Genomic DNA, 24,823 nt, shown 5'->3' with positions numbered 1-24,823 from the left:
GAGATGGATTGGAGTTAAGAGGAACCTCGTTGTGGGAGATCTTGTGATCATTATGGACAGCACAGCTCCTAGAAATTCTTGGCCAACAGGTCGAGTGATCCAAACCTTCCCAGACCGAAGAGGATTTGTCCGTCAAGTACGGATTAAAACAAAAACCAGCTGTTTGGAAAGACCTATTACCAAGGTCTGCTTGCTGCAGGAGGCTGAGTTTGATTAAATATGAACTACAGTTAAATTATTTTCTTTTTTTTTTGATAATGCCTTTTGTGGATTATTTTTTTGCTTTTTTGTGGATTTTGCCATTAGGAGACAAAGAAGAAAAGTATGGACATTTTACTGTTGGACTTTACAGTTGAACTTTTGTGTGTTTGATTTATGTCTCCTATCTGTAATTTTGGATAATTATTATGTGGTGATCTAATAATTAGGGGCTGGTGTATAGGAGCCATATTACTTTTCATTTAATTATAATGTTTATTTGTATACTGATTGGTTTGGGTTTCACAGTGACGTTTTATGTTTTGGTCACGTGGGCATAATTGGCACCTGCTCGAACATAAAGCGCGTGCACAATCACACAGGTGAGGAGGAGAGAAGGAGAGTGGGGTAGCCGTATTTTTTGTTGACCGCAAACAGCAACGCAAACAGCAACGCAAACAGCCACGCAAACAGCAGCGCAAACCAAGCAACGCAAAACTGTATCACAACGGCACACGCAACAATCATCACACCAACGCAATAATCGGCACCATACAAGGTATTCAAAGACACAAATTGCTGTATTGTTTTTTCATGCTTCAAGTTACATAAAGTCTTTCCATATAACATCTTGGGCTCAGTGTCTCTGTCTAAAGCCACCAGCGCGTCACAAATATAAAGGACCCTCACTGCCTCTCGAGCGACTTATAGGAGGCATCAGGAAGTCGCAATACTTGTAGTGACACACACTTACATATTGGCGGAACACAGTCACTTCTACAGCCTTCACAAGTCTTTTTCAGTCATAATTTGCAGTTTTAAAGCCTGCTGATTTTTTCCCTTTACCTGTGGGAAACGGGCCTCCATAATGAGCTCATTCTTGCGTGCGTTGTCTGAAAGTCCAGTTCTTTAAGATAAATCTCTATAATAATGTAGAGATGATGACAGGAGACATTCAGCATGGATGACGAATATACAGACCAAGAAAACATCTCGGTCAATCTTTCCTTCTTTTTCCAAATGATGTTGACCAGAATCAGGAGTTTCTCACAGTATTTCCTCTAATATTTGTTCTTCTGGAGAAAGTCTGGTTTATTTTATTTTAGCTAGAATAAAAGCAGTTTTTAATTGATTTAAAAATGTTAAGGTCAATATTATTATCCCCCTTCAGCAATATTAGTGTTGGAATATTTAATCAATTCAATACATGCTCAATAAAAAGGTCAGGAGAGGATTTTCTTTAATGTAAAAATATTAGTGATTTATTAGGTACAAACGAATGATTCGATGAACAGAATTCTCGGGTATCCTCAATGCAATGCAATAATTATATTCAGGAGGAACACTTCCTGACTCCAGCTTTTATACTCAGCTGATATTAACAGGAGGAGATTAGAGGAATTCAGCACTTGTCAATCAGTCGCCAATCCTTTGGCTGTTGCACCCAAACATACTTCCTCTTTCTGCAAACTTCTCTGCGCACGTAAGCTGACATTATCACAGCGTAAAATTATATATTGTTGTACAAGTTACATACAATTAATAAATGAAGTTTAACAGATTTTCATAGAAACAGACACTTATTACTTCAAAATAATGCAAAAACAGGGTATAGTGATGAACAGAACAAGACGACAGGAGAAGAGGACAGAGATAACACAGAGGCGAGATTACTGTACATTTATACAAGCAGAAGGAAACACATGAGTTTGTAGAGCACACACACACAAAAACACACACACTCTAGAGGAATCTCTCCTCAGTCTCTCAGTCTTCAGCTCAGTTTCACTGATGATCCATTAAAGAAAACCCTAAACCCAGCATAGAGCGGCTCAGTGAATCTGGTCTGGACTGAGTGGATGAGGCTCAATGTGTCTCCAGTGATGTTGTAGAAGATCAGAGTTCCTGCACTGTGATCCACAAACACTCCTATTCTCCTGCTGATCTGCTCTACTGGGAGAAGAGTCTCTCTGTTATTGTGTTTTAAAGACAAATTGGAGGGAGTGCAGAGCAAACACCAGGACTGATCATTATATCCGAACCAACACTCTTTACCGTGTCCCTTCCTCCTAACGCTCTTATATGACACTGATATGTCCACACCATCTCCACTCCAGTCAACCTCCCAGTAGGAGCGTCCACACACTCTCTCTCTGCACAACACCTGAGCGTAATAATCAAATCTGTCTGGATGATCAGGATACGGCTGTTTCTCTCCCACACGCTTCACCTTTGTGTTCTCTTCAGACAGTCGGAGTTCAATGTGTGCTGTGTTTGGGTCCAGTGTGAGGAAACAGGGATCTGAACACAAGAAGAGACACATTTATAACACCACAACACTCAATAAAGATCTGTGTGTGTGTGTGTGTGTGTGTGTGTGTAGTCCTACATTTGCGTGGTCCTGCTGTAATCCTCTTCTCTCCTCCATGATCCAGACTGTAAACACACACAGATTCACATTCAGTCAGTAAACAAACACTGAACACATTTTATTTTCAGCAGCTGCAGTCAGAATTATACAATTAATAACATTACTAATTATGTATATTTCTTTAATTAATTAATTTTTGGATTGAGTGTTTGCTGGGTGATTGATTCCACAGCCTGGTGACTGGGTTTTTTCTCACAGAACCCAGCTGGGCTTAGCCTGAAGGAGCAACGTGGAACCATCCTTCTGCAGGCCCACCACCTGCAGGGGGACCCGTAAGTGGCATTGTAGAACATTTGGTGGTCGAAGGTTAGGACCATGACATCCCAATTGTCGTGCACAGAAACTGGCTCTTGGGACATGGAATATCACCTTACTTGGGGAGAAGGAGCCCGAGCTTGTGTGGGAGGTGGAATGTCTAGAGATAGTTGGGATCACTTCCACGCACATCAGGGGTTCTGGAACTCAACTTCTTAAGAAGGGCTGGACTTTCTTTTACTCTGGAGTTGCCCACGGTGAGAGGTAGCAGGCTGGTGTAAGCTTGCTTATAGCTCCCCATCTTAGCCACCATGTGTTGGAGTTTTTCCCAGTGGTTTGTGCCTACGGGCCAAACACCAGTGCAGTTAACCCGGCCTTCTTGAAGTCCTTGGGAGGAGATGCTCAGACTGGGGACTCCATTGTTTTACTGGGGGACTTCAATGCCTACAGTTGTTGACAGTGATACCTGGAGAGGTGTGATTGGGAGGAACAGCCTCCCTGATCTGAATCCGAGTGGTGTTCTGTTATTGGACCTCTGTGCAAATCACAATTTGTCCATAACAAACACCATGTTCGAGCATAAGGGGGTCCATCAGTACACATGGCACCAGGACACCCAGGACGGTGGTCAATGATTGACTTTGTGGTTGTATCATCTGATCTCCAACCATATGTCTTGGACACTTGGGTAAAGAGAGGGGCAGAGCTGTCAACTGATCACCACCTGGTGGTGAGTTAGATTCGCTGGCGGGGGGGAAAGCTGAACAGACATGGCAGGCCCAAACATATTGTTAGGGTCCTCTGGAAACATCTGGCTGAACCTCAAGTCAGAGAGATTTTCAACTCTCACCTCTGGAGGGGGTTTGACCAGATCCTGAGGGAGGCTGGAGACATTGAGACTGAGTGGTCCATGATCTCTGACTCCATTGTTGACGTGGATGTAAGGAGCTGTGGCCGTAAGGTCTGTGGTCTTTGTCGAATCCGCAATCCACAAACCCAGTGGTGGACATCGGAAGTAAGGGATGCCGTCAAGCTGAGGAAGGGGTCCTACAGAACTTGGTTGGCTTGCAGGGCTCCTGAGGCAGCTGATGGGTATCAACAGGCCAAGCGTGCTGAAGCCCAGGTCGTTACGGAAGCAAAAACTCGGGCCTGGGAAGAGTTTGGGGAGAGTATGGAGGAAGACTATCGATCGGTCCAGATTCTGGCAAACCATCCGGAGCCTCGGGAGGGGAAAGCAGCCCCACATCAACACTGTTTACAGTGGAAGTGGGGAGTTGTTGACCTCAACTGCGGATGTTGTCGGCCGGTGGAAGAATTACTTTGAGGATCTCCTTAACCCTGCTGACATGCATTTCATTGAGGAAGCAGAGACTGGGGGTCCCGGAGCAAATTCACCCATTACTCAAGCTGAGGTCATTGAGGTAGTTTGTGAGCTCCACAGTGGCAAATCAGCAGTGGTGGATGAGATTCACTCTGTGTGGGGCTGTTTTTACTGACACGTCTCTAAAATATCGCATGGAGGTCGAGGACAGTACCTATGGACTGGGCAACAGGGGTGGTGGTTCCCATTTTTAAGAAGGGGGACCGGAGGGTGTGCTACAACTATAGGGGGAAATCACACTCCTCAGCCTCCCTGGGAAATTCTTTGCCATGGTTCTGGAGAGGAGGATTCATATTATGGTTGAACCTAGGATTCAGGAGGAACAATGTGGTTTTTGTCCAGGCCGTGGTACACTGGACTATACCCTCACCAGGGTGCTCGAGGGTTCATGGGAGTATGGCCAACCAGTCCACATGTGTTTTGTGGACTTGGAGAAGGCATTCAACCATGTCCCTCGTGGCATTCTGTGGAGGGTGCTCTGGGAGTATGGTTAGAGGTAGAGTTTGCTGCCGAGTGTGACGCAGCTGAGATGAGAATCAGCACCTCAAAGTCCGAGGCCATGGTGTTCCACCGGAAAAAGGTCGTTTGCCATCTCCAGATTGGAGGAAGGTCCTTACCCCAGGATGGAGTTTAAGTATCTCGGGGTTTTGTTCACAAGTAATGGGCGGATGGAATGTAAGATTGACAGATGGATTGGTGCAGCGGCAGCAGTAATGCAGTTGATGTACTGGTCCATTATGGTAAAGAAGGAGCTGAGCCGAAAGGCAAAGCTCTTGATTTACCGGTCAATCTACATTCCTACTCTCACCTATGGTCTTGAGCTTTGGGTCATGACTGAAAGGACAAGATCTCGGATACAAGCAGCCAAAATGAGTTTCCTTTGGACTATTGTATATATACATGTTAGTATCAACCAGGCTTTTCTCTTGTTTGCAGGTAGAGCAGAATGCTGCAGCTCCTCTTTGAACTAAACAATTAACGTCTACAGACCAATGAACCTGACAAACACACACACACACACACACACACACATGTGCTAGACATACTTGAGTGTGTCCAGTGTGTAGTTTGGATCCTCCAGTTGTTCAGAGAGCAGCTTGACTCCTGAATCTCCTGGATGATTGTAGCTCAGATCCAGCTCTCTCAGGTGTGAGGGGTTTGAAGTCAGAGCTAAAGACAGAAAACCACAGCCTTCCTCTGTCACCATACAGCCAGACAATCTACAAAACAGACGAGCAAACAGTGCACATCACATTAGTTTTGCGGTAGCAGTTATTTTATCTAGTTTCAGTCACATAAGTAAAAGTAAACTCCGGTAAAATGGAAATGTATTCATAATCAAAAACAAGTATTTCTGCATTGTTACTGTGTTTTTAAAGAGTCATTTTGTGAACAGCTTTCTTTTGAGAAACTAAAAAACAAAAGAGTATAGACTTTGCTTTTAAATAAAGAGGGGCTCGCCACAAGGGCAGATGCCCTTCCAGTGTACCCCCAATGCAGATATAAAAAAGATGGTTCATGTTTATACAGTTGCAAAGCAACTTGACACTCTTAAAAAAGGTTGTAGAAATTAGATCGTTAAGCCGAAAGGTGTGGAGAATCCTTTAAAGGGTAAACAGATTTTAGCCTAGGATTACAGATTTCACAAATTCATCCCAGACAACCAAACCGAGTGTAGCAGAGGCCAGCTAGTAAGTGCTTTGCAGGTACACCACACTCCTCTGACCTCTAAAGGTGCTCTAGCGACAGACACTAGAGGCCTTGTTCTTTAGCCTCCTTGGTTGAGCACCCGACTCCCATGCAGAAGGTCGCCAGTTTTATACCAGCTCGTAGCGGGTTGGGTGGTTGTAGGACCAGCGGGGTTACATTGGTGCCGTGACCCGGATGGGAGTGAGGTTTAGGGGAGTTAGTGTAGCAGAGGCCAGCTAGTAAGTGCTGTGCAGGTAAACCTCACTCCTCTGACCTCTAAAGGTGTTCTAGCGACAGACTCTAGAGGCCTTGGTCATTAGCCTTGGTAGAGCACCCGACTCCCATGTGGAAGGTAGCCAGTTCGACACTAGCTCGGAGTGGGTTGGGGGGTTGTAGGACCGGTGGGGTTACACTTGCCTGAAACTCTTTGGTCTTGAATGAAAAGTTGTTGTAACTTCAATAATGTTTAACCATTGATAAATTCATACAGTGACGATTATTTACAGTATTTGATTACATTGATACCTACAAACCCACAAAAAGCACTGGTTATTTTAGTAGTGTCTTTGCTATATTGTATTAATTTGCGCTTTGCTTGTAGAATTATTTTTTGTTCTGTAGTTTTCTTTGACAGTTGCAGTAAAATAGATGCCAATTTTGCAATCAGGATAACCAACGAACCAAATCTACTCTCATTGTTTCTTGCTGTCACTCCTTCATTACTGCATATGTTTAACTTACATTTCACAAAATGCGAAAGTCAATTGCGGTAGTATTTTTTATGGAAATGTGTGGTAGCTAGCAGTTATGTTATGTACCTCAGTATCTCCAGATGACAGTGTGGACTCTTCAGTCCATCAGAGAGCTTCTTCACTCCTGAATCCTGCAGGTCATTGTTACTCAGGTCCAGCTCTCTCAGCACACAGTTTGAGGATTGTAGAGCTGAACACAAACTCTCACAGGACTGAACAGTGAGATTACAGGACTGTAGCCTGTGTAGAGGACAGAACAAATAACAGTGTTAAACTGTCAATCAAGTAGAGTTCATACTCACACAGCAAAATCAGGCATGAAGGCATGAACAGTGGTGTTTAGGAGTTCAGTCTTTAGTGTTAAAATTTAGTTAATGAGATAATTATTAATAAAGACATGCTGTTAACAAGCAGAATCACTGAAGGAAAGACAAACATGAACAGGAAAATAGCCAAGAAACTGCCTTAAGGCACAGCTTTAGGTGGAATTAACTGTAAATAAAATAAATGACTACATTTCTAAAGATTGTCCCCATTTCTAAAGATTGTTTAATATGTTAAAAAATATTAAATTTAGCTGAAAACCTTTTTTCTATTATACATCAAGAGGGGGAATACTGGTTGGAATTCTCTCTAGCTTTGATGGGCCTCCTGGAACAAGTGAAGTAGCACCATATGCTACCATAAGATATGCCAAATTTAAAAATTATGTTGCATGATCAATTTGTTGAGCATGTCTTTGATGCTGCACTTCGTCAGGAGTTAAAACAGTTAATACATTACAATCCTACTTTAAAAATGTTGGCGGATCATAGCTAAGCTCTTAGATGGGTACTGGAGGGTTTGTTGGGCAGTGTCCCATTCACCTATGAGATTCAATATGTTGTGCAGGCTGAGTCATGCTGGGGCTGATTGCTCTCTCTATAGGTCTGAATTGAGTCAATTGCAGGATATGTTAAGACCACAACAAGAACAGTTGAGTAAGACAACTTAGAGTTACCTGTTTACAGGTATTCCAGTGATGAAGTCAATCATCTTAGTTTAACGCCTGCAAGTTGTTTTCTAAATAAGATTAGTCCAGATATTTGGTCGACACTGGCTCCATGGTTTCTCCAATCACAGAGTTGCTTTCATAGTAATAAGCCATGAACCATGGGGCCAGGATCGACAGCTACGAGCTGATAACGGCCTCTCGCTCCTATACATTTCATTATATGGAGCTGGATGCAGAATTATGTGGTCAAATTGTTCAAAAATGTGGAGTGCTTGCTTTCAGAGATCTTGCTGGTGGTATCCGCACCCAAGTCCCACAAGTGTTAAGGAGCTCTTTGGTAAATATGGTCCCAATTGTTTTGACTCGTCCATACCCACTGAAGTTTCTAGTTTTGTTATGAAGGCAAGGCAACATTGACATTTAAAACATGACCATTCTCCAGTAGGTCATGCAGAAAAAGGATAATTGTGAGGTTGAGTTGAATCATGGCTGTTGGCTTCTCTCACTTTGGTGCAGATTGTCCAAGGCCTTGTCTACTTGCCGATAGTGAATGTTAAAATGGTTGATGTCATGCTTTATACTAATATAGATTCTGGGGCACCTAATGCCATTTGGGGTAACTGAGGTAAAACCAGTAGCTATGATGAGTTCTCAGGCTTTCAGAAAAGCTCCTGTTAAAAGATAAATGCTATAGGAACATTTCTCCATCAGAAAATGAAGTAAATCAACCAGTTATTGGAAGCTAAGGTTAACAGGGAGTGTAGTAGCCCATTTGTCACTAGACAAGACTGGATGATTTTGCTCTGCTTCGTATGAAGGAGTTAGACTTCTTGATGGAGGTCAGTTGGTTCTCCACTATTCCTGGCCAGTGGATACAATCAGATTTCGAAAGGGTTTCAGTCTTGATATCTCGCTTGATGACACTGGAACACTGCAGGAAGCAGACCCAGTAATTAAGAAAGCTTAGTCTTTATGGAAACGAGATGGGCTGTACAGCTCTGGAATGCAGACAGTTGTCAAAAATCATTCTGGTCCTGCAGATGAGGCTTGTATTTTCATGTTTTTTGGCAAGACTTGGAAAAATGCAGGTAAGGAAGTGGACCAAAGTATTGGTCGTACCACAGATTTAGTGCAGCAGTGCTGTTAGTGACCGGGCTTGACTTCTGATGTAGTGCAGTAGTGTGGAGAAGTGTCGGGCTGCTAGGGATGCACAACCTGTTGCCCAGAGTTTCATGGGTCACTTGTTGATATCTAGATCTAATGAAATCTTGGCCATTGATTTTACTTTGCTTAAGCCAGGCATGTCCAAACTCGGTCCTGGAGGGCCGGTGAACTGCAGAGTTTAGTTCCAACCCCAATCAGACACACCTGGGCTAGCTACTCAAGCTCTTACTAGGCTTCTAGAAACCTCCTTGCAGGTGTGTTGAGGCAAGTTAGAGATAAAATCTGCTGGACACCAGCCCTCCAAGTTTGGAACACCCCTGGCTTAAGCTTTCTTGCTCTTGCTTGGAAAATGTCTTGGTGATGACTGATGTCTTTAAGTATACATTGGCCATTCCTACACAGAACTAGAGAGCAGAGATGGTTGCTCAAGTGTTGGTGAGAGTTACAAACATGGTATGTCTACCTCCTGACATGGGGTCACCAATCTCGGTCCTGGAGGGCCGGTGTCCCTGCAGGGTTTAGCTATCTGCTATGCTACGAGTCTAAAGCACTCTAAAATGTGGTAAAATTTGTTGACTAACAACAACACTTGTTGCTGATCTTAATGGTTCGGGTAGACTAGTGGGCACCAAACTTGTTCCTGGAGGTCCGGTGTCCTGCAGATTTTCGCTTCAACCCTAATCAAACACACCTGAACAAGCTAATCAAGCTCTTACTAGGTGTACTTGAAACACAGGCAGGTGTGTTGAGGCAAGTTGGAGCCGTGCAGGACAATTTTTATTAAATATATATATTTTTTTAATCTGTGTAATGTATGTTCTGTGATGAATGAATGAATACTCACAGGGCTCTCCTGCAGTTTCTCACAGCTGGTATCAGTCTCAGTCTTCCCTCAGCTGATGTGTTGTACTTCTTTAGCTCAAACTCATCCAGCGGCTCCTCTGACATCTCAATCATGTAGGAGATTGTTGAGCAGTGAGCAGGAGTGAGTTTCTCCTCTGAGTGTTTGTCTGATTTCACAAAATCCTGAATCTCTCTGGACAGAGTCTGATCTTTCACCTCCAGCAGACAGAGGAACAGATTGATGGATCTTTCAGCTGAGAGTCCATGTCCATCTCTGATCTTGTCTTTAATGTACTGTGTGCTCTGACTGATGCTCTCTGAGCTCTCCTCTGTGTGTGGCAGAAGTTCCTGTAAGAGTCTCTGATTGGACTCCAGGGAGATGCCCAGCAGGAACCGCAGGAACAGATCCAGATGACCATTACTACTCCAGAGAGCTTTATCCACTGTTCCTTTAAGCAAATTTTCAATTGATGCAAAATTCTTCAGTGCCACCATTATTGTATCCACTTGGAAGGAAAACAAATGGAAAGCAGCCAGAAACTCCTGAAAGCTGAGATGGATGAAGCTGTAGACTTTCCTCTGCTGAATCACAGATTCCTCCTTGAAGATCTCAGTGCAGATCCCAGAATACACCGAGGCATCAGTGACGTCTATGCCGCTCTCAATCAGGTCCTCCTCATAGAACATCACATTGCCTTCCATCAGCTGTCTGAAAGCCACTTCAGCAAGTTTGACAATAATTTCTCTGTTGGACTGCAGTTTCTCTGGATCTCTCTGCAGTTTCTCTGGATCTCTCTCTTCATACTTCTGCTTCCTCATGTTGATCTGAATCAGCAGGAAGTGGATGTACATCTCAGTCAGGGTTTGAGGGATTTCTGCACTCACATCTTCTTCCAGGAGCTTCTGAAGCACAGTGGAGGAGATCCAGCAGAAGACGGGTATGTGGCACATGATCTGGAGGCTTCTTGCTCTTCTGATGTGGGAGATGATTCTGCTGGCTCGACGCTCGTCGCTGATTCTCTTCCTGAAATATTCCTCCTTCTGAGGCTCAGTGAATCCCTGAATCTCTGTCAGACGCTTGATGTATCTGGAGGGGATCTGATGGGCTGCTGCTGGTCTGGAGGTGATCCAGATGAGAGCAGAGGGAAGCAGATCTCCTTTCAGGAGGCTCCGCATCAACACAGCCACTGATGAAGATTCAGTCACAGCACAAACTTTCTCCTCATCTGAAAAGTTGAGTGTGATTCTGCTTTCATCCAGACCATCAAAGATGAACACAACTCTACACTGCTCATAAATCTTGGGCTCCAGATCTTCAAGTTCAGGATGAAAGTCCAGCAGAAGTCTGTGAAGACTGTACTGATGATCTCTGATCAAGTTCAGCTCTCGAAATGGAAGCACAAACATGAAATCTACATCCTGATGGTCTTTTCCCTCGGCCCAGTCCAGAATGAACTTCTGCACAGAGACGGTTTTCCCGATTCCAGCGATGCCTTTAGTGAGAACAGTCTTGATCTGGGCTTTCTCCTTCTTGATCTTCTCCTCATGTCCTGCTCCAGCTGAGGCTTTAAAGATGTCATTGCAGTAGACTGGAGTGTGTTGTGAGGGTTCTGTTCTGGCTCTTTTCTCCATCTGTAAAACCTCATGTTCTTCATTCACTCCTTCACTCTCTCCTTCTATGATGTAAAGCTGTGTGTAGATGCTGTTCAGGAGGGTTGGAGTCTCTCGATGGTTGATTCCCTCAAATAATCTCTCATACTTGTTCTTCATGCTGGTTTTGTGCTGCTCTTTGACTCTCTGGAGTTCATCATGTTCTGGTTGGAGTGAATCCTGCTGCAGGTCTCCAGTCTGATCTTCACTATACACACTGCAGGAACAACAACAACACAAAGAATCAATGAGAAGACTAAAGATCTTCGTGGAGCAGGTAATTTTTGCTAGTTTGAACATGGCGCAGGTTTCATTTTAAAGTTTTTCTTCTTGTCGTTTAATTGGCAAATGCATTCGGACACATTTGTTTCAGGTTGGAGGGTCTCCACACCCTGATCTTTAGCTCCTCCACAGATTCTCTGTAATACACCTCTCTTATTCCTGTAATAAAATGTCTTGACTGGACTGTGAGAATAAAGTCTTGAATAGTTCCAGAAAACACATGATCATATAAATGCTGCAGTACAGTCATGTGTGTGTGCAGATGATCTACCTGAGGACAGCAGGTCGAGTGTTTTCATTGCTTAAGTCTATTATTGGATCCATAGATACAGCACTCTTCATAGACACACAGCTGGGCTCTGCTTCTGTTCTTGTCTGATGAACTGAGCTAAAACAGAGAGATTAGAGTTCAGTACTGCACACACTGGACTCAACACACCAGATATTACTCAACATTTCTAAAACTCCTCAACAGCACTTTGTCCACTATCCAGCAACAACTTTAAATATGAATTATCGTCTTCATGAATATAAAAATCCACCATGCCTTCTTTACCTCTGGGGGCTTAAGTGGAATACGGCTCTGTAGTCAGTTTATTCATGATGGGATGGGGAATTAGAATTGAAATTGGAAATATTTTTAAGCAAGTCTTTGCATTTAAACAAAAATACAAAATTAAATATGTAATGGATGTCTTGAGCGGAGTGAGTTCACCACCGTTTACCAAATCCATGGTCAAAAGGAAGAGGCCGAATGGGAAAGGTCCATTCTGTTAATGGTCTTTAAGGGATCAGTATGCAAGATTGACACCCAATGGTTGAACTAGGTACTGCACAACATGATCAAAACACTCGACCAATGACTGACACTGTCAGCTTGACAACAACAACTGGAGCGGGGCATGCTGTGTTCACACCAGACGCGGAACGCGCGGATAATTCACGCTATTCGCGCGTAAATAGCCGCGTGAACATTTGAGTTTACTCACTTCATTTGCGTGTCAAATTCACTTCAGAACAGACGCGGGTTCGTGTGATGGGCAGGGCTTCTGTCTGGCTAACATGGATTTTATGAAGAAAATAACAGTGTTTATGTGCTTTATGAAGACTGATAAACAGCGTTGATACGTTTAGGGCCGTGTCTGAGTCCACTGCATCCTTTCAGAGGTGCATCCAGCTCTGTGAGCTCATAAACTCCTCCAGACCTGGACGACGGAGGCTTTCAGCGGGGCTTCTGACTGAGCCAAGCCCAGTTTGATGAACTGTTGTCGGTGAAGGCTGGAGGATTTCCCTCGGAACACCAACAACAGGTTCTACGTCACAATCACGCCCCCACAAGAGCAAGCTTCTGATTGGTTAACGCGGCGCGAATGTATGCTGAAGTTCAGATTTTCGAACTCGAGGGATTCTCGTGAAACCCTCGTTAAGTGCGTCAATCGCTCAATTTGCCCCGCGCCATTCGCGCAATTTGCGTCATTCGCGCGTTTCGTGTCGCAGGATGTCTATTCGCACGTTTGCATTGACTTAACATGTAAATCACTCGCGCTTGACACGCGTTCCGCATCTGGTGTGAACGCAGCATCAGACAGCGATTATCCTGTACCAAAATGGTAATAGTTTGATTGCAGTGGTTACACGGCTATACTGCACTTCAATAATGCAACTAAAATCGGCATTCCACATGTCTTAATTTGATTCCTGTTCAGTTCCATTTTGACTTTAATCAATTAAATTAATCAAAAACCTCTGTTTACATGGTCGACTCTTAATCAGAGTTTTGTCTTAATCATATTAAAATCAGATTGTCGGTGTCCATATTAAACATACTCACTGTTACGATGTAACCTGCTCCGCTAATGTTTATGTTTGTCATATTTATATTGTTTAATCTCATGTGGATTTTAATAACTCTGAATCTGTGTCTCATTTCAGGCTGCTGCTGACCTCCGGCTGTTGACAGCCTGTTTTCCACCAAGGAACTGGCAGTGGGCTGGTTATAGAGACCAGAACAAACACAGCCATTCGGACACGGAAAGCACATTTCAAAGGATAATAACTGACGTTAGCATTGTGTTTTTTAGATGAACAAATATCTGCAAACATATTTTGGTATTTATATGATTCAGAAGACTCAAAGCCTTAAATACAGCACTGTTTCGAGTAGTGTAGTGTAGGCTTGTGTGTGTGTGTGGTGTTTCTCTCACTCTCTCTTTCTCGCTCTAAGTATTCGCAGGTGCAGCGGATTACGTTGGGACGGATCATGATTGGCGCTTGGATTGGCGGCGGCTATAAAAACCTGCAGAGAACATGGTTTCGATGGCTCCCCGCTCTCTCTCGATTTCCCTGCTTGTATTCAGTGGAGAGAACGTGATCCAATGAGTGTTTGCTTGAATCTCTTTGTGGCTTTGTGAGATGCCGTTGTTAATTTTTAACCGGCGATTAAAGCCCGGTTTTCTGTCTCCCTGTCGGGCTTAGAGCATGTAGGGAGGTTTGATGCCTTATTTGTTATTTTCGTTTTCTCCTGTGTTTGTTAGTAGGGAGGTAAGTTTTCTGTATTTTATTTTATTTGTTTTCCAGGGAAGTTTAATCTAATTTAGTTAGCTTGGTTTATTGTCATTTATTTTTGCTGAACCCCTCCTGATGTTATTTTTGCTCCTTATTTCTGTAAATAAATCATATTTTCTTGTTAATTCTCAGTGGTTGTGTTTTTGGTATATATATTTTGGGGAGAGAGAGAGCGGGGGCACCAGGGATTATATTTTTGATCCCTGTTATTTTGTTATGTTTTGGTTAAATCTCTTTTTGATTAAGCATTTTTAATTTAATTCGTAACAAGCACCTTTAACCATTTTCTCTCTGGTGAAGGGTTCAGCTTTTCCACTTATAGAATGTGTCATGTAAATGGTGCATGACACAACTGACTCTTAAAGGGAATGAAATCACTAAGCTAAAGGACAACCCTTTAAAGACACAATCTACATTGTAAAAGCACAAATATACAAATATAGGTGAATTAAACTGAATTTTAGACCAAACGCCTGGCACACAGACCTTTTTTCAGTCCTTAAATTAGCATAAGTGCATTCGGACACAGCCTTGGGGCTTTTGTGCCACTCGTTTTATTTGTGCTTAGATTGTCAAAACAGAGCCCTGTGTATTTTTTTGTTATCCAAATATATTTATCAAAAATAATTTGTCCAACTAAAAGAAAGTGTTCAACTAAATAAAGTTTCAAGAAAGGGCAAGAGTTGAAGCTGGTATGGTTTTCAAGCCAGAGTTAATTTTGGAAGCAAATTTGGATTTAGTTTTAGTCTTAGTCTTTTGACTAAAATGGCATTACATTTAGTGATATTTGAGTCTGAATTGTCGTAGTTTCGATCAACTAAAGGTCCTGGTATTTTTGTATACTTTTAATGGAATTTATTTCTGACTGGAAATGACAGATGCATAAGTGTAAGAGGCATTATTGTGTATTTTTCAGCTTTTATTTACATTTGAACAAAAAGTGTCATGTCCAAAACTATTCATACCCTTCTCAATAATCAACAGATTGGCTATTACAGCTATTAAACTCTTGCTATAACTGTTGACCCACTTTGTGCATGTCTCAACAGGTATTTTTCCCCATTCATCTTTAGCAATGACGATGAGCTCCAACTCCCTCCTCACCCTGACCTTTAGCTCCTCCACAGATTCTCTGTAATACACCTCTCTTATTCCTGCAATAAAATGTCTTGACTGGACTGTGAGAATAAAGTCTCGAATACGTCTAGAAACACGATCATATAAATGCTGCAGTACAGTCATGTGTGTGTACAGATGATCTACCTGAGGACAGCAGGTCGAGTGTTTTCATTTCTTAAGTCTATTATTGGATCCATAGATACAGCACTCTTCATAGACACACAGCTGGGCTCTGCTTCTGTTCTCGTCTGATGAACTGAGCTAAAACAGAGAAGATTAGAGTTCAGCACTGCACACACTGGACTCAACACACCAGATATTACTCAACATTTCTAAAACTCCTCAACAGCACTTTGTCCACTATCCAGCAACAACTTTAAATATGAATTATCGTCTTCATGAATATAAAAATCCACCATGCCTTCTTTACCTCTGGGGGCTTTAGTGGAATCGGGCTCTGTAGTCAGTTTATTCATGATGGGATGGGGAATTATAATTGAAATTGGAAATATTTTTAAGCAAGTCTTTGCATTTAAACAAAAATACAAAATTAAATATGTAATGGATGTCTTGAGCGGAGTGAGTTCACCACCGTTTACCAAATCCATGGTCAAAAGGAAGAGGCCGAATGGGAAAGGTCCATTCTGTTAATGGTCTTTAAGGGATCAGTATGCAAGATTGACACCCAATGGTTGAACTAGGTACTGAACTAGGTTTCACTCGACCAATGACTGACAATGCCAGACTGACAACAACAACTGGAGCGGGGAATGCTGACTATCGAGCCTAGTATCAGAACTACAAGTGACAACAAAAACAGATCGATTAAGATCTGTTCAGCCGCGTGACCATTTGAGTTTACTCGCTTCATTCGTGTGTCAAATTCACTTCAGAAAAGACGCGGGTTCGTGTGATGGGCAGGGCTTCTGTCTGGCTAACATGAATTTTATGAAGAAAATAACAGTGTTTATGTGCTTTATGAAGACTGATAAACAGTGTCGATACGTTTAGGGTCGTGTCTGAGTCCACTGCATCCTTTCAGAGGTGCATCCAGCTCTGTGAGCTCATAAACTCCTCCAGACCTGGATGACGGAGGCTTTCAGCGGGGCTTCTGACTGAGCCAAGCCCAGTTTGATGAACTGTTGTTGGTGAAGGCTGGAGGACTTTCCAACCCAAGCTCATTCTGGAAACGTAGCCCCGCAGACGTTTCTGGAGACCGCGATTTACGTGGCCGGAGGTACGTAAAGGTCGCGTTTGGTTTTTTTTTGAGCGAACGCCGCGGGGCGGTGTGGCGCCGCTCCACCCCTCCTCTTCGCGCTCGCTGGACGACGGCTCGCCTCCGAGTGGAGGGCTTTCCCGACGCAATCAGTTCGACCGCCTAACTCACAGCGTTGCGTCGGCGGAGGGGAGGCCCCGGAGGAGGACGAGCCGGAGCCGGCCGCGGTGGATGACCGGGATCGAGTCCGGGGAACGGCGGGTTCCGGAAATCAGGTAAGACGAAAAACGGAATCCGGAAAATGAGGGCGAGAACGCGGCGGGATCCGAAAACGCGGTCGAGATCGAAGACGGGGGCTTTTGCTTTTTTTTTTAATTTTTTTCGATCCGGCGGCTATTCGCACGAGAACGGTGTGGACGCGAACGCCGCGCGCTCCCGAGACGCGAAAAAGCGCGCACAGCGGCCTCTCGCGGATCCGCGAAAACAAAAAACCGCTCGAATACGTACCTCCCGGGACGTAAATTGCGGTCCGCAGAAACGTCCGCGGGGCTACTTTTCCACAATGAGCCCGGGTTGGGATGTCAAATTCACTTCAGACGCGGGTTCGTGTGATGGGCAGGGCTTCTGTCTGGCTAACATGGATTTTATGAAGAAAATAACAGTGTTTATGTGCTTTATGAAGACTGATAAACAGCGTCGATACGTTTAGGGCCGTGTCTGAGTCCACTGCATCCTTTCAGAGGTGAATCCAGCTCTGTGAGCTCATAAACTCCTCCAGACCTGGATGACGGAGGCTTTCAGCGGGGCTTCTGACTGAGCCAAGCCCAGTTTGATGAACTGTTGTCGGTGAAGGCTGGAGGATTTCCCTCGGAACACCGACAACAGGTTCTACGTCACAATCACGCCCCCACAATAGCAAGCTTCTGATTGGTTAACGCGGCGCGAATGTATGCTTAAGTTCAGATTTTCGAACTCGAGGGATTCGCGCGAAACCCTCGTTAAGTGCGTCAAACGCTCAATTTGCCCCGCGCCATTCGCGCAATTTGCATCATTCGCGTGTTTCGCTCCGCAGGATGTCTATTCGCGCGTTTGCATTGACTTAACATGTAAATCACTCGCGCTTGACACGCGTTCCGCATCTGGTGTGAACGCAGCATCAGACAGCGATTATCCTGTACCAAAATGGTAATAGTTTGATTGCAGTGGTTACACGGCTATACTGCACTTCAATAATGCAACTAAAATCGGCATTCCACATGTCTTAATTCGATTCCTGTTCAGTTCCATTTTGACTTTAATAAATTAAATTAATCAAAAATCTGTTTACATGGTCGACTCTTAATCAGAGTATTGTCTTAATCATATTAAAATCAGATTGTCGGTGTCCATATTAAACATACTCACTGCTACGATGTTTTTTAGATGAACAAATATCTGCAAACACATTTTGGTATTTATATGATTCAGAAGAGTCAAAGCCTTACATACAGCACCTTTAACCATTTTCTCTCTGGTGAAGGGTTCAGCTTTTCCACTTACAGAATGTGCCATGCAAATGGTGCATGACACAGCTGACTCTTAAAGGGAATGAGCTCGCTAAGCTCTTAAACACATTAAGAGAATAAAGGACAACCCTTGAAAGACACAATCTACATTGTAAAAGCACAAATATACAAATATAGGTGAATTAAACTGAATTTTAGACCAAACGCCTGACACCTTTTTGTAGTCCTTAAATTAGCATGCTGCAGTACAGTCATGAGTGTGTGCAGATGATCTACCTGAGGACAGCAGGTCGAGTGTTTCCATTTCTTAAGTCTATTATTGGATCCATAGATACAGCACTCTTCATAGACACACAGCTGGGCTCTGCTTCTGTTCTCGTCTGATGAACTGAGCTAAAACAGAGGAGATTAGAGTTTAGCACTGCACACACTGGATTTAACACACCAGATATTCTAAAACTCCTCAACAGCACTTTGTCCACTATCCAGCAGAGCTCAGCTCCAACCTCAGACTTAATACTTTTCCATTCAATATTTGTAAATTCAATAAATCAAAAGCAAATTAGCTGATTCATTTATGATCAAAATATTCATTAGTTGCAGACCTATTAGAGCTTTTACACTCGACACTCTGAAAATGTCCTGCTCGACCCATAGACTGGTCACTCCACATAGACGCACAGCTGGGCTCTGCTTCTGCTCTCTTCTTCTTGTGTGAGCTAAAACACAGAGGATTAAAGTTCAACACTGCACACATCATTATAAAAAATATCATTAAACACTTTATTATTATTATTATTTCCACTATATGTAAGCAAAAACCTTCTAGATGTGTGTTACATTATCAGATGAAGAGAAAACACACACAAAAAAAGAGCACTAGTAGAAAACAACATGGAAATGTTATGTAATGATTAGCACCTGTATCCTGTATTTAAATCCTGATCCACAGAAGAGTGTGTGTCCTCCATGATGGATCTGAAGAGTCTGATCTCCAGCAGAACCTCTAGCAGAAACAATCACAGATCTAAAATCAATGCTGAAGCAGCGTCTCTCTGTACGTGTCTGTGGGATGAGCAGGTTTGGAAATGTACATGAAGCGATTATAAGAGTGTAATTTGCTCAAATAAAATATAGTTTTGTTTTAAAATATAAAAGAAATTATAAACAAAGTGTAATATCATTCTAGGGACAGAAAACGTGACATTTCTGTAGTGTGACCGTGTGTGTGTGTGTGTGAGATTACATGTAGGATCGTAATGTGATTTATGTAAAGGTGTGACTTTGAAATCACTGCAGAAGGCTGTTCATCATCAGAACCAGTTAAACCAGAACCACTTCAGAAAAACAAATGAAACCGGTCTGACAGGTGAAACTCTTCAGCTCATTTTTAATCATGTCAGACACAGATTTTGAATCGACTATACTGTAAATCACTATTGTGATATAAAGCTACTCGGCCCTTCTTCTCCACAAATGTTCGCTCATAAAACAAACTGAATGCATTAATAGATGCTGAGTTTTCTACATTTAAGAGCTTCTGTAAGTCTGTGTTCAACACTCGTGTGAGGAGCACAGTCTAAGAATTACAGACTCACTCATGAACACACAGATCACTAATGACCAGTGGCACCATTACTTGCCTAAAAATGTAGTGCAGTAGAGTAAGAGTATCTGCTGTGAATATTACTCAAAGTATGAGATAGAAGTAGTTTCAAACGTAGTCAAGAGTAGTGGGTATATATCTGTATAAAGCCGATGCATTTACATGTCATATGTGCATATGTGTGTGTAAACGTAATATTCTGTAGTTTATCGAGTGATTGCCCAGCAGGCACATAGCATCATCAGACGTTAATATTAGGTTAGATTTAGGTTGTGATGTCAGGTGATCAAAATTCAATGTCTAGCCAGCGTCTGAGGACAACGTTATTTTGATGTCCAATAATGACGTTGATATTTGGTTGATTTTAGGTTGTTAGAAAGTGACCAAAATCCAACATGGAGCCAACATCTTAAACCATCGTCAAATACTGACATTTGTTTATCAGGTATGGCAACCAAAATCCAACATCTGATAGAAGTCATCCACACAACGCCAAGCTGTAACATCATTAGACGTTGATATTTGGTTAATTTTAGGCTTGACGTTGGATATTGACGTCGGCCTGATGTTGAGTTCTGATGTAAACCTGATTTTCACTTCCAAACATAACATATGGAAAATGTGGTATCAATATGTGCAGAATTATTAAAGGAATATAACAAACACAGTCACATGACAATGCCATCAATGCAGCAGAAGTTATCAGCAATTTTCTAAATTTCTTTATAACTTTTGGGCAAAACTGAGCCCTTTTAGGGCATGGTGTTAAAGATGGACACCAATTTTTGTGTTGATACCTAAAATCAAGCATATTTCGACAAACTTCAATAAGGTCGACGCCCAAAATGGCGAACATGGGAGAATTGGATATCATTCAACTCAGAATGGCTCTCTGAATGTAAAGAGACCAATATTGTGAAATTTGGAAACAGCGTTATTGAGATATAAGCCAAAAGAGCAGTTTTTCATATCTCCTGACCACTAGGTGGCGCTGCAGACTAACACACAGCAAGTTTGGTGCAAATAGAGTTAGGTGTTGCCGAGATATAGCCTCGAGTATGATTTTGCGTGCTTTATGACGAATTAAATTTAACGTTAATCGACAACAATTTAAGTAATCGTCTTGAATTCCATAACTTTTTGCCCTCATGGTCTGAAAATTATCCGAGCTAATTTTGTTGAAAATTGGACAAACTGTATAAGATAACTTTAAAACAATTAAAGATTGAAAAAACTTAACAATTTTTTAAATTTGGTGTCAGATTGAATTACAACAAGCCAAGGATTCAGAGAACGTTAGAATAATGATTCTGTGGTCTACGGTTCAGAAGTTATAAGCTTTTCAAAATTGCTACTTTGGACAAGTTGTGGCGCTAGAGAGGTTGAGTTAGACGGTCCAAACTTGCTGTGGGTTTATTCATCAGGTCACCTATAATCGTTTCAAAAGCTCATGCTTATTCAAAACAAACATAAGGCAAAGCCTAGCATGAGCAGAGATCCAAATAATGACACAAGCTGAGGGAAAAGAGCTTGTAGGACAGGCAGAATGTGTATTCTACTGTGTGTATACGTTTGCTATAAACTGGTTGTTTTTGTTCCAGTCACAAACATTAAATGTTTAAATATCTGTTAAATATGGCACTGCTTATATTATTTCCCCATCTGTACACCAATGTAAGCAGTGAGTGTGCGTGTCTGTGGGTGGGGCTGTGTCAGTGTGGACTAATGTGGCTGCAGTGCCAGGGCTGATGTTTAGTCCCAGTCTGCCCCTGAAATGTGTTGAGGTAGCTCATTATGAGGAGATTTACCTTCAGTGTGTGATCTGATTGGTCAGGAATCACAGGACTGATTTTTCTAATCCACATAGACAGGAAAACATACAGTAGTGACTGCAGATTGAAGGAAAATAGTGGAGTAAAAGTATTGATACCGTACTGTAAATACACTCGAGGGAAAGTAAAAGTACACATTTTATTACCTAGTAAAGTGCAAATGCTGAGGAAAACTACTTGATTACTGTAGTTTGGGTACTTGTAATGTGTTAGTTTACACCACCGCTGCTAATGAACACACAGATCACTCATAAATCACAGAGATGTCAGTATCAGAGTCCTGTGATCGTCTTTCAGAAACACACTCGACATTAAACAGTGGACAGTAAATGATCAGAATGTCTTCAGCTCAGCAGCGAAGTGTCAGAAACACAGAGAGATGATCGACCGATTATAAGACGACACTCACAGACGATATAAAGTACAGAAAGAGCAAACTCTCACCTCAGATAATGCCTGCAGATCTCTCTGTTCCTCCGCTGAACTGTCGAGTTGAACAACAGATCTGAAAATTCTTTCACTTCTGAAAACACATCAAACTGGTTTGAGAAAAAAACAACGACAACACATGCCACATGAAAAACACAGACATCTATCTATCTATCTATCTATCTGTCTATCTGTCTGTCTGTCTATCTATCTATCTATCTATCTATCTATCTATCTATCTATCTATCTATCTATCTATCTATCTATCTATCTATCTATCCGTCTATCTGTCTATCTATCTATCTATCTATCTATCTATCTATCTATCTATCTATCTATCTGGAATTGAGCTTTTTGCTCCACTTCGACAGTCTTCCTCAGTCGCAGAAAAGTTAAAGAGATGTGTATTGGGCGGACATTATATATATAAACACAGTTAACCTGCAGTTATATAGCATATACTGTCCTTCAATAAAGATGATGTCTGTGTGTACATGTTCAATGAAGTGTATTTGTGTATTAAGTGTATGTGCTGTCCTCGAAGGTTGGCCTCAACTCTTCACAGGTCTTGGATCACATCAATAGCATCTCTACAGGCCTCAGCATGAGTATCCCCAGGGGGAAATAGAGAGATGAACTAGTTAGGGTAGCTGCTGTTCATAATGTATATGAACTAAAGATATTAAACATCAAGGCCAAAATGAAGCGCTACATGACAAGAGTCATTGCCAAACATAGAAGCAAACATATGACAAACGTCTGGTGCATTAAGACAGGAGGAGTGTGTCCTACAGGTGGTTTGTCAATCCCACTCACCCGCATGGGGCACACTCATGAGTGTATGCTTTACTAAACAGATAGGTCTTTAATCTAGTTTTGAATTAGGAGAGTGTGTCTGAGCCATTATTATCAGGAAGGCTATTCCAGAGTGTAGGAGCCATAAAGGAGAAGGCTCGACCTCCTTTACTTGACTTTGCTATTCTAGGTACTACCAGAAGCCCTGAGTTTTGAGATCTTAAAGAGCGAGTTGGATTGTAGCGAGACAGAAGGTTGGTTTGATAAACAGGAGCTAGATTATTTACAGCTTTATAGGTAAAAAATCAATACAGAACTTAAAGCGTTACAGTAATCTAATCTAGAGGTCATAAAGGCATAAACTAGCTTTTCTGCATCTGCGATTGATAGCATATTTAGCGATATTTCTCAGATGAAAGAAGGCAGCTTTTTGTGACATGGGATATATGATTATCAACAGTTAAAATATGACACCCAAATCTTTTATAGTAGCGCTAACGCTAACTCTGTATCCCTCTAATTGTAGATTGAGTTGCGAGATCTGCTGTGTGCAAGATTTAGGCCCAATAAGTAATAATTCTGTTTTGTCGGAGTTTAAGAGAAGAAAATTGTTGGTCATCCAGTCTTTAATGTCTTTGATACACTCAGTTAGTTTAGACAGTTCAGACGTCTCGTCAGGTTTAGTTGAAATATATAGTTGAGTATCATCTGCATAGCAGTGAAAGCTGATCCCATGTCTTCTAATAATGTCTCCCAGTGGTAGCATGTAAATTGTAAACAGTAAAGGGCCTAAAACTGATCCTTGAGGCACACCATACTTAACTGGGCTGACTGGTGAAGGCTGTCCATTAATATTTACAGTAATCTGCCTGGACAGCCATTGCAAGAAAAGGGAAACTACCATTTGAAATCCAGTCAAAGAGCCCAAGCAAATCAACCATCTTTTCCACAATGGTGAGTTGAAAAATACATTTTCGTTGTTGGTTTTTGCAAAATTCAAATGAATTACTCCCAGGGCTGTTTATATCGAAGTTGATATTTAGTCGCCCCATGTTGGTGTTTCATAACATCTATTTTTTATGAGGTGGGTCATTAGCCGAACGCTCAACCCCCAACCTGGAGCATCAAGACATACACTACGGCCAATTTACCTTACCCAGTTCCCCTATAGCGCATGTGTTTGGACTGTGGGGGAAACCGGATCACCCGGAGGAAACCCACACCAACACGGGGAGAACATGCAAACTCCACACAGAAACACCAACTGACCTAGCCGAGTTACTTTAACTCAATTTAAAGGAGCAAATACACTCTGAGCTGAGCAAATGTTACTCAGAGGATTCTGCTGTGTAGCAGCTTATCTTATATTAAACTGGACTCAATGAAAGACTTTCTCCAGCTGATTTCACTGAATATACTCTATAGAGCAGGGGTCACCAATCTCAGTCCTGAAGGCCCGGTGTCCCTTCAGGGTTTAGCTCCAACTTGCCTCAACACACCTGCCTGGGTGTTTTAAGTATCCCTAGCATGACCTTGATTAGCTTGTTCAGGTGTGTTTGATTAGGGTTGGAGCTAAAATCTGCAGGACACCGGCCTGCCTGGAACAAGTTTGGTGATCCCTGCTATATACACTGTGGTGTTTGTGTCTTCATAAGTGTGCATTTTCACTGTTTCAGGATCAGGTGTTCAGTGGAAGGAGGAAGCAGTCCTCCAAATAAACCTGTTTTATAAGTGATGTGCATTCTTCAAGACATAAACAGGTTTCTTCATGTTTCTCAGCACCTTTAATTAGCAGGAAACACAGATGAAAACTCAACTTGAACGTCCCGCTCTTCATTTAGTGATTAAACACTGTAAGATGCAGCAGAGCATCAGTCAGACAGATGAACACATCAGAGTCATGTGCTGAACACTGAGAGTTACACTGCTGCTGATCATTACTGCAGATTCAGCATTTACTCACATATGTGTGTGTGAGGGAGATCTCTGTATGTGTGTGTGTCTGAATTAACACACTTCCTCAGCTTTCATCACTGCTGCCTTCTACTGCCATCTGGTGGACATTTAGCAGAGCACAAGACTATTTCAATCTGACACAAGATGGCGCTCAAACAGTC

At 42.3% G+C, this 24,823-nt stretch overlaps 2 protein-coding genes across 6 annotated transcripts in view; one reads left to right on the top strand and one right to left on the bottom strand.

Moving 5' to 3' along the window:
- Nucleotides 1-24,823, top strand: part of LOC148682569 (uncharacterized) — a 1,090,975-nt gene that overhangs the window by 544,016 nt on the left and 522,136 nt on the right. The gene's annotated exons all lie outside the window — the stretch shown is intronic.
- LOC137491586 (protein NLRC3-like) lies at nucleotides 1,433-21,968 on the bottom strand. 4 transcript variants are annotated; one of them, XM_087249782.1, is made up of 11 exons: nucleotides 21,927-21,968; nucleotides 18,966-19,109; nucleotides 18,650-18,763; nucleotides 18,321-18,437; nucleotides 15,468-15,584; nucleotides 11,911-12,027; nucleotides 9,709-11,574; nucleotides 6,773-6,946; nucleotides 5,312-5,485; nucleotides 2,588-2,634; nucleotides 1,433-2,499 (listed from the first exon to the last, which is right to left on the bottom strand). In XM_087249782.1, the coding sequence occupies exons 2-11, from the start codon at nucleotides 19,013-19,015 to the stop codon at nucleotides 1,973-1,975; spliced, it is 3,303 nt and encodes a 1,100-aa protein (XP_087105908.1). In that variant the 5' UTR covers nucleotides 19,016-19,109; nucleotides 21,927-21,968; the 3' UTR covers nucleotides 1,433-1,972. The 4 variants fall into 4 exon arrangements, with proteins under 4 accessions (XP_087105908.1, XP_087105909.1, XP_087105911.1 ...); XM_087249783.1 differs by having other exon boundaries at nucleotides 18,966-19,048; XM_087249785.1 differs by lacking the exon at nucleotides 15,468-15,584 and having other exon boundaries at nucleotides 11,911-13,790; nucleotides 18,033-18,437; nucleotides 18,966-19,050.

This window comes from Danio rerio, chromosome 4 (assembly GCF_052040795.2).
Source record: "Danio rerio strain M-AB ecotype USA chromosome 4, GRCz13ab, whole genome shotgun sequence".
In the NCBI taxonomy this organism is placed as follows: Eukaryota; Metazoa; Chordata; class Actinopteri; order Cypriniformes; family Danionidae; genus Danio; species Danio rerio.
The sequence above is the reverse complement of the archived record's forward strand: the minus strand, read 5'-3'. Positions and strand labels throughout refer to the sequence as shown.

Excerpts from the sequence above, each read along its gene's own strand:
- LOC137491586 (XM_087249782.1), bottom strand. The coding sequence starts at position 19,015 with ATGGAGGACACACACTCTTCTGTGGATCAGGATTTAAATACAGGATAC. Across the intron at positions 6,947-9,708 it reads AGAAACTGCAGGAGAGCCCT|GCTACAGTCCTGTAATCTCA; the intron begins GTGAGTATTCAT and ends TCCTCTACACAG. Across the intron at positions 2,635-5,311 it reads TACACACTGGACACACTCAA|TCTGGATCATGGAGGAGAGA; the intron begins GTATGTCTAGCA and ends GTGTGTTTACAG.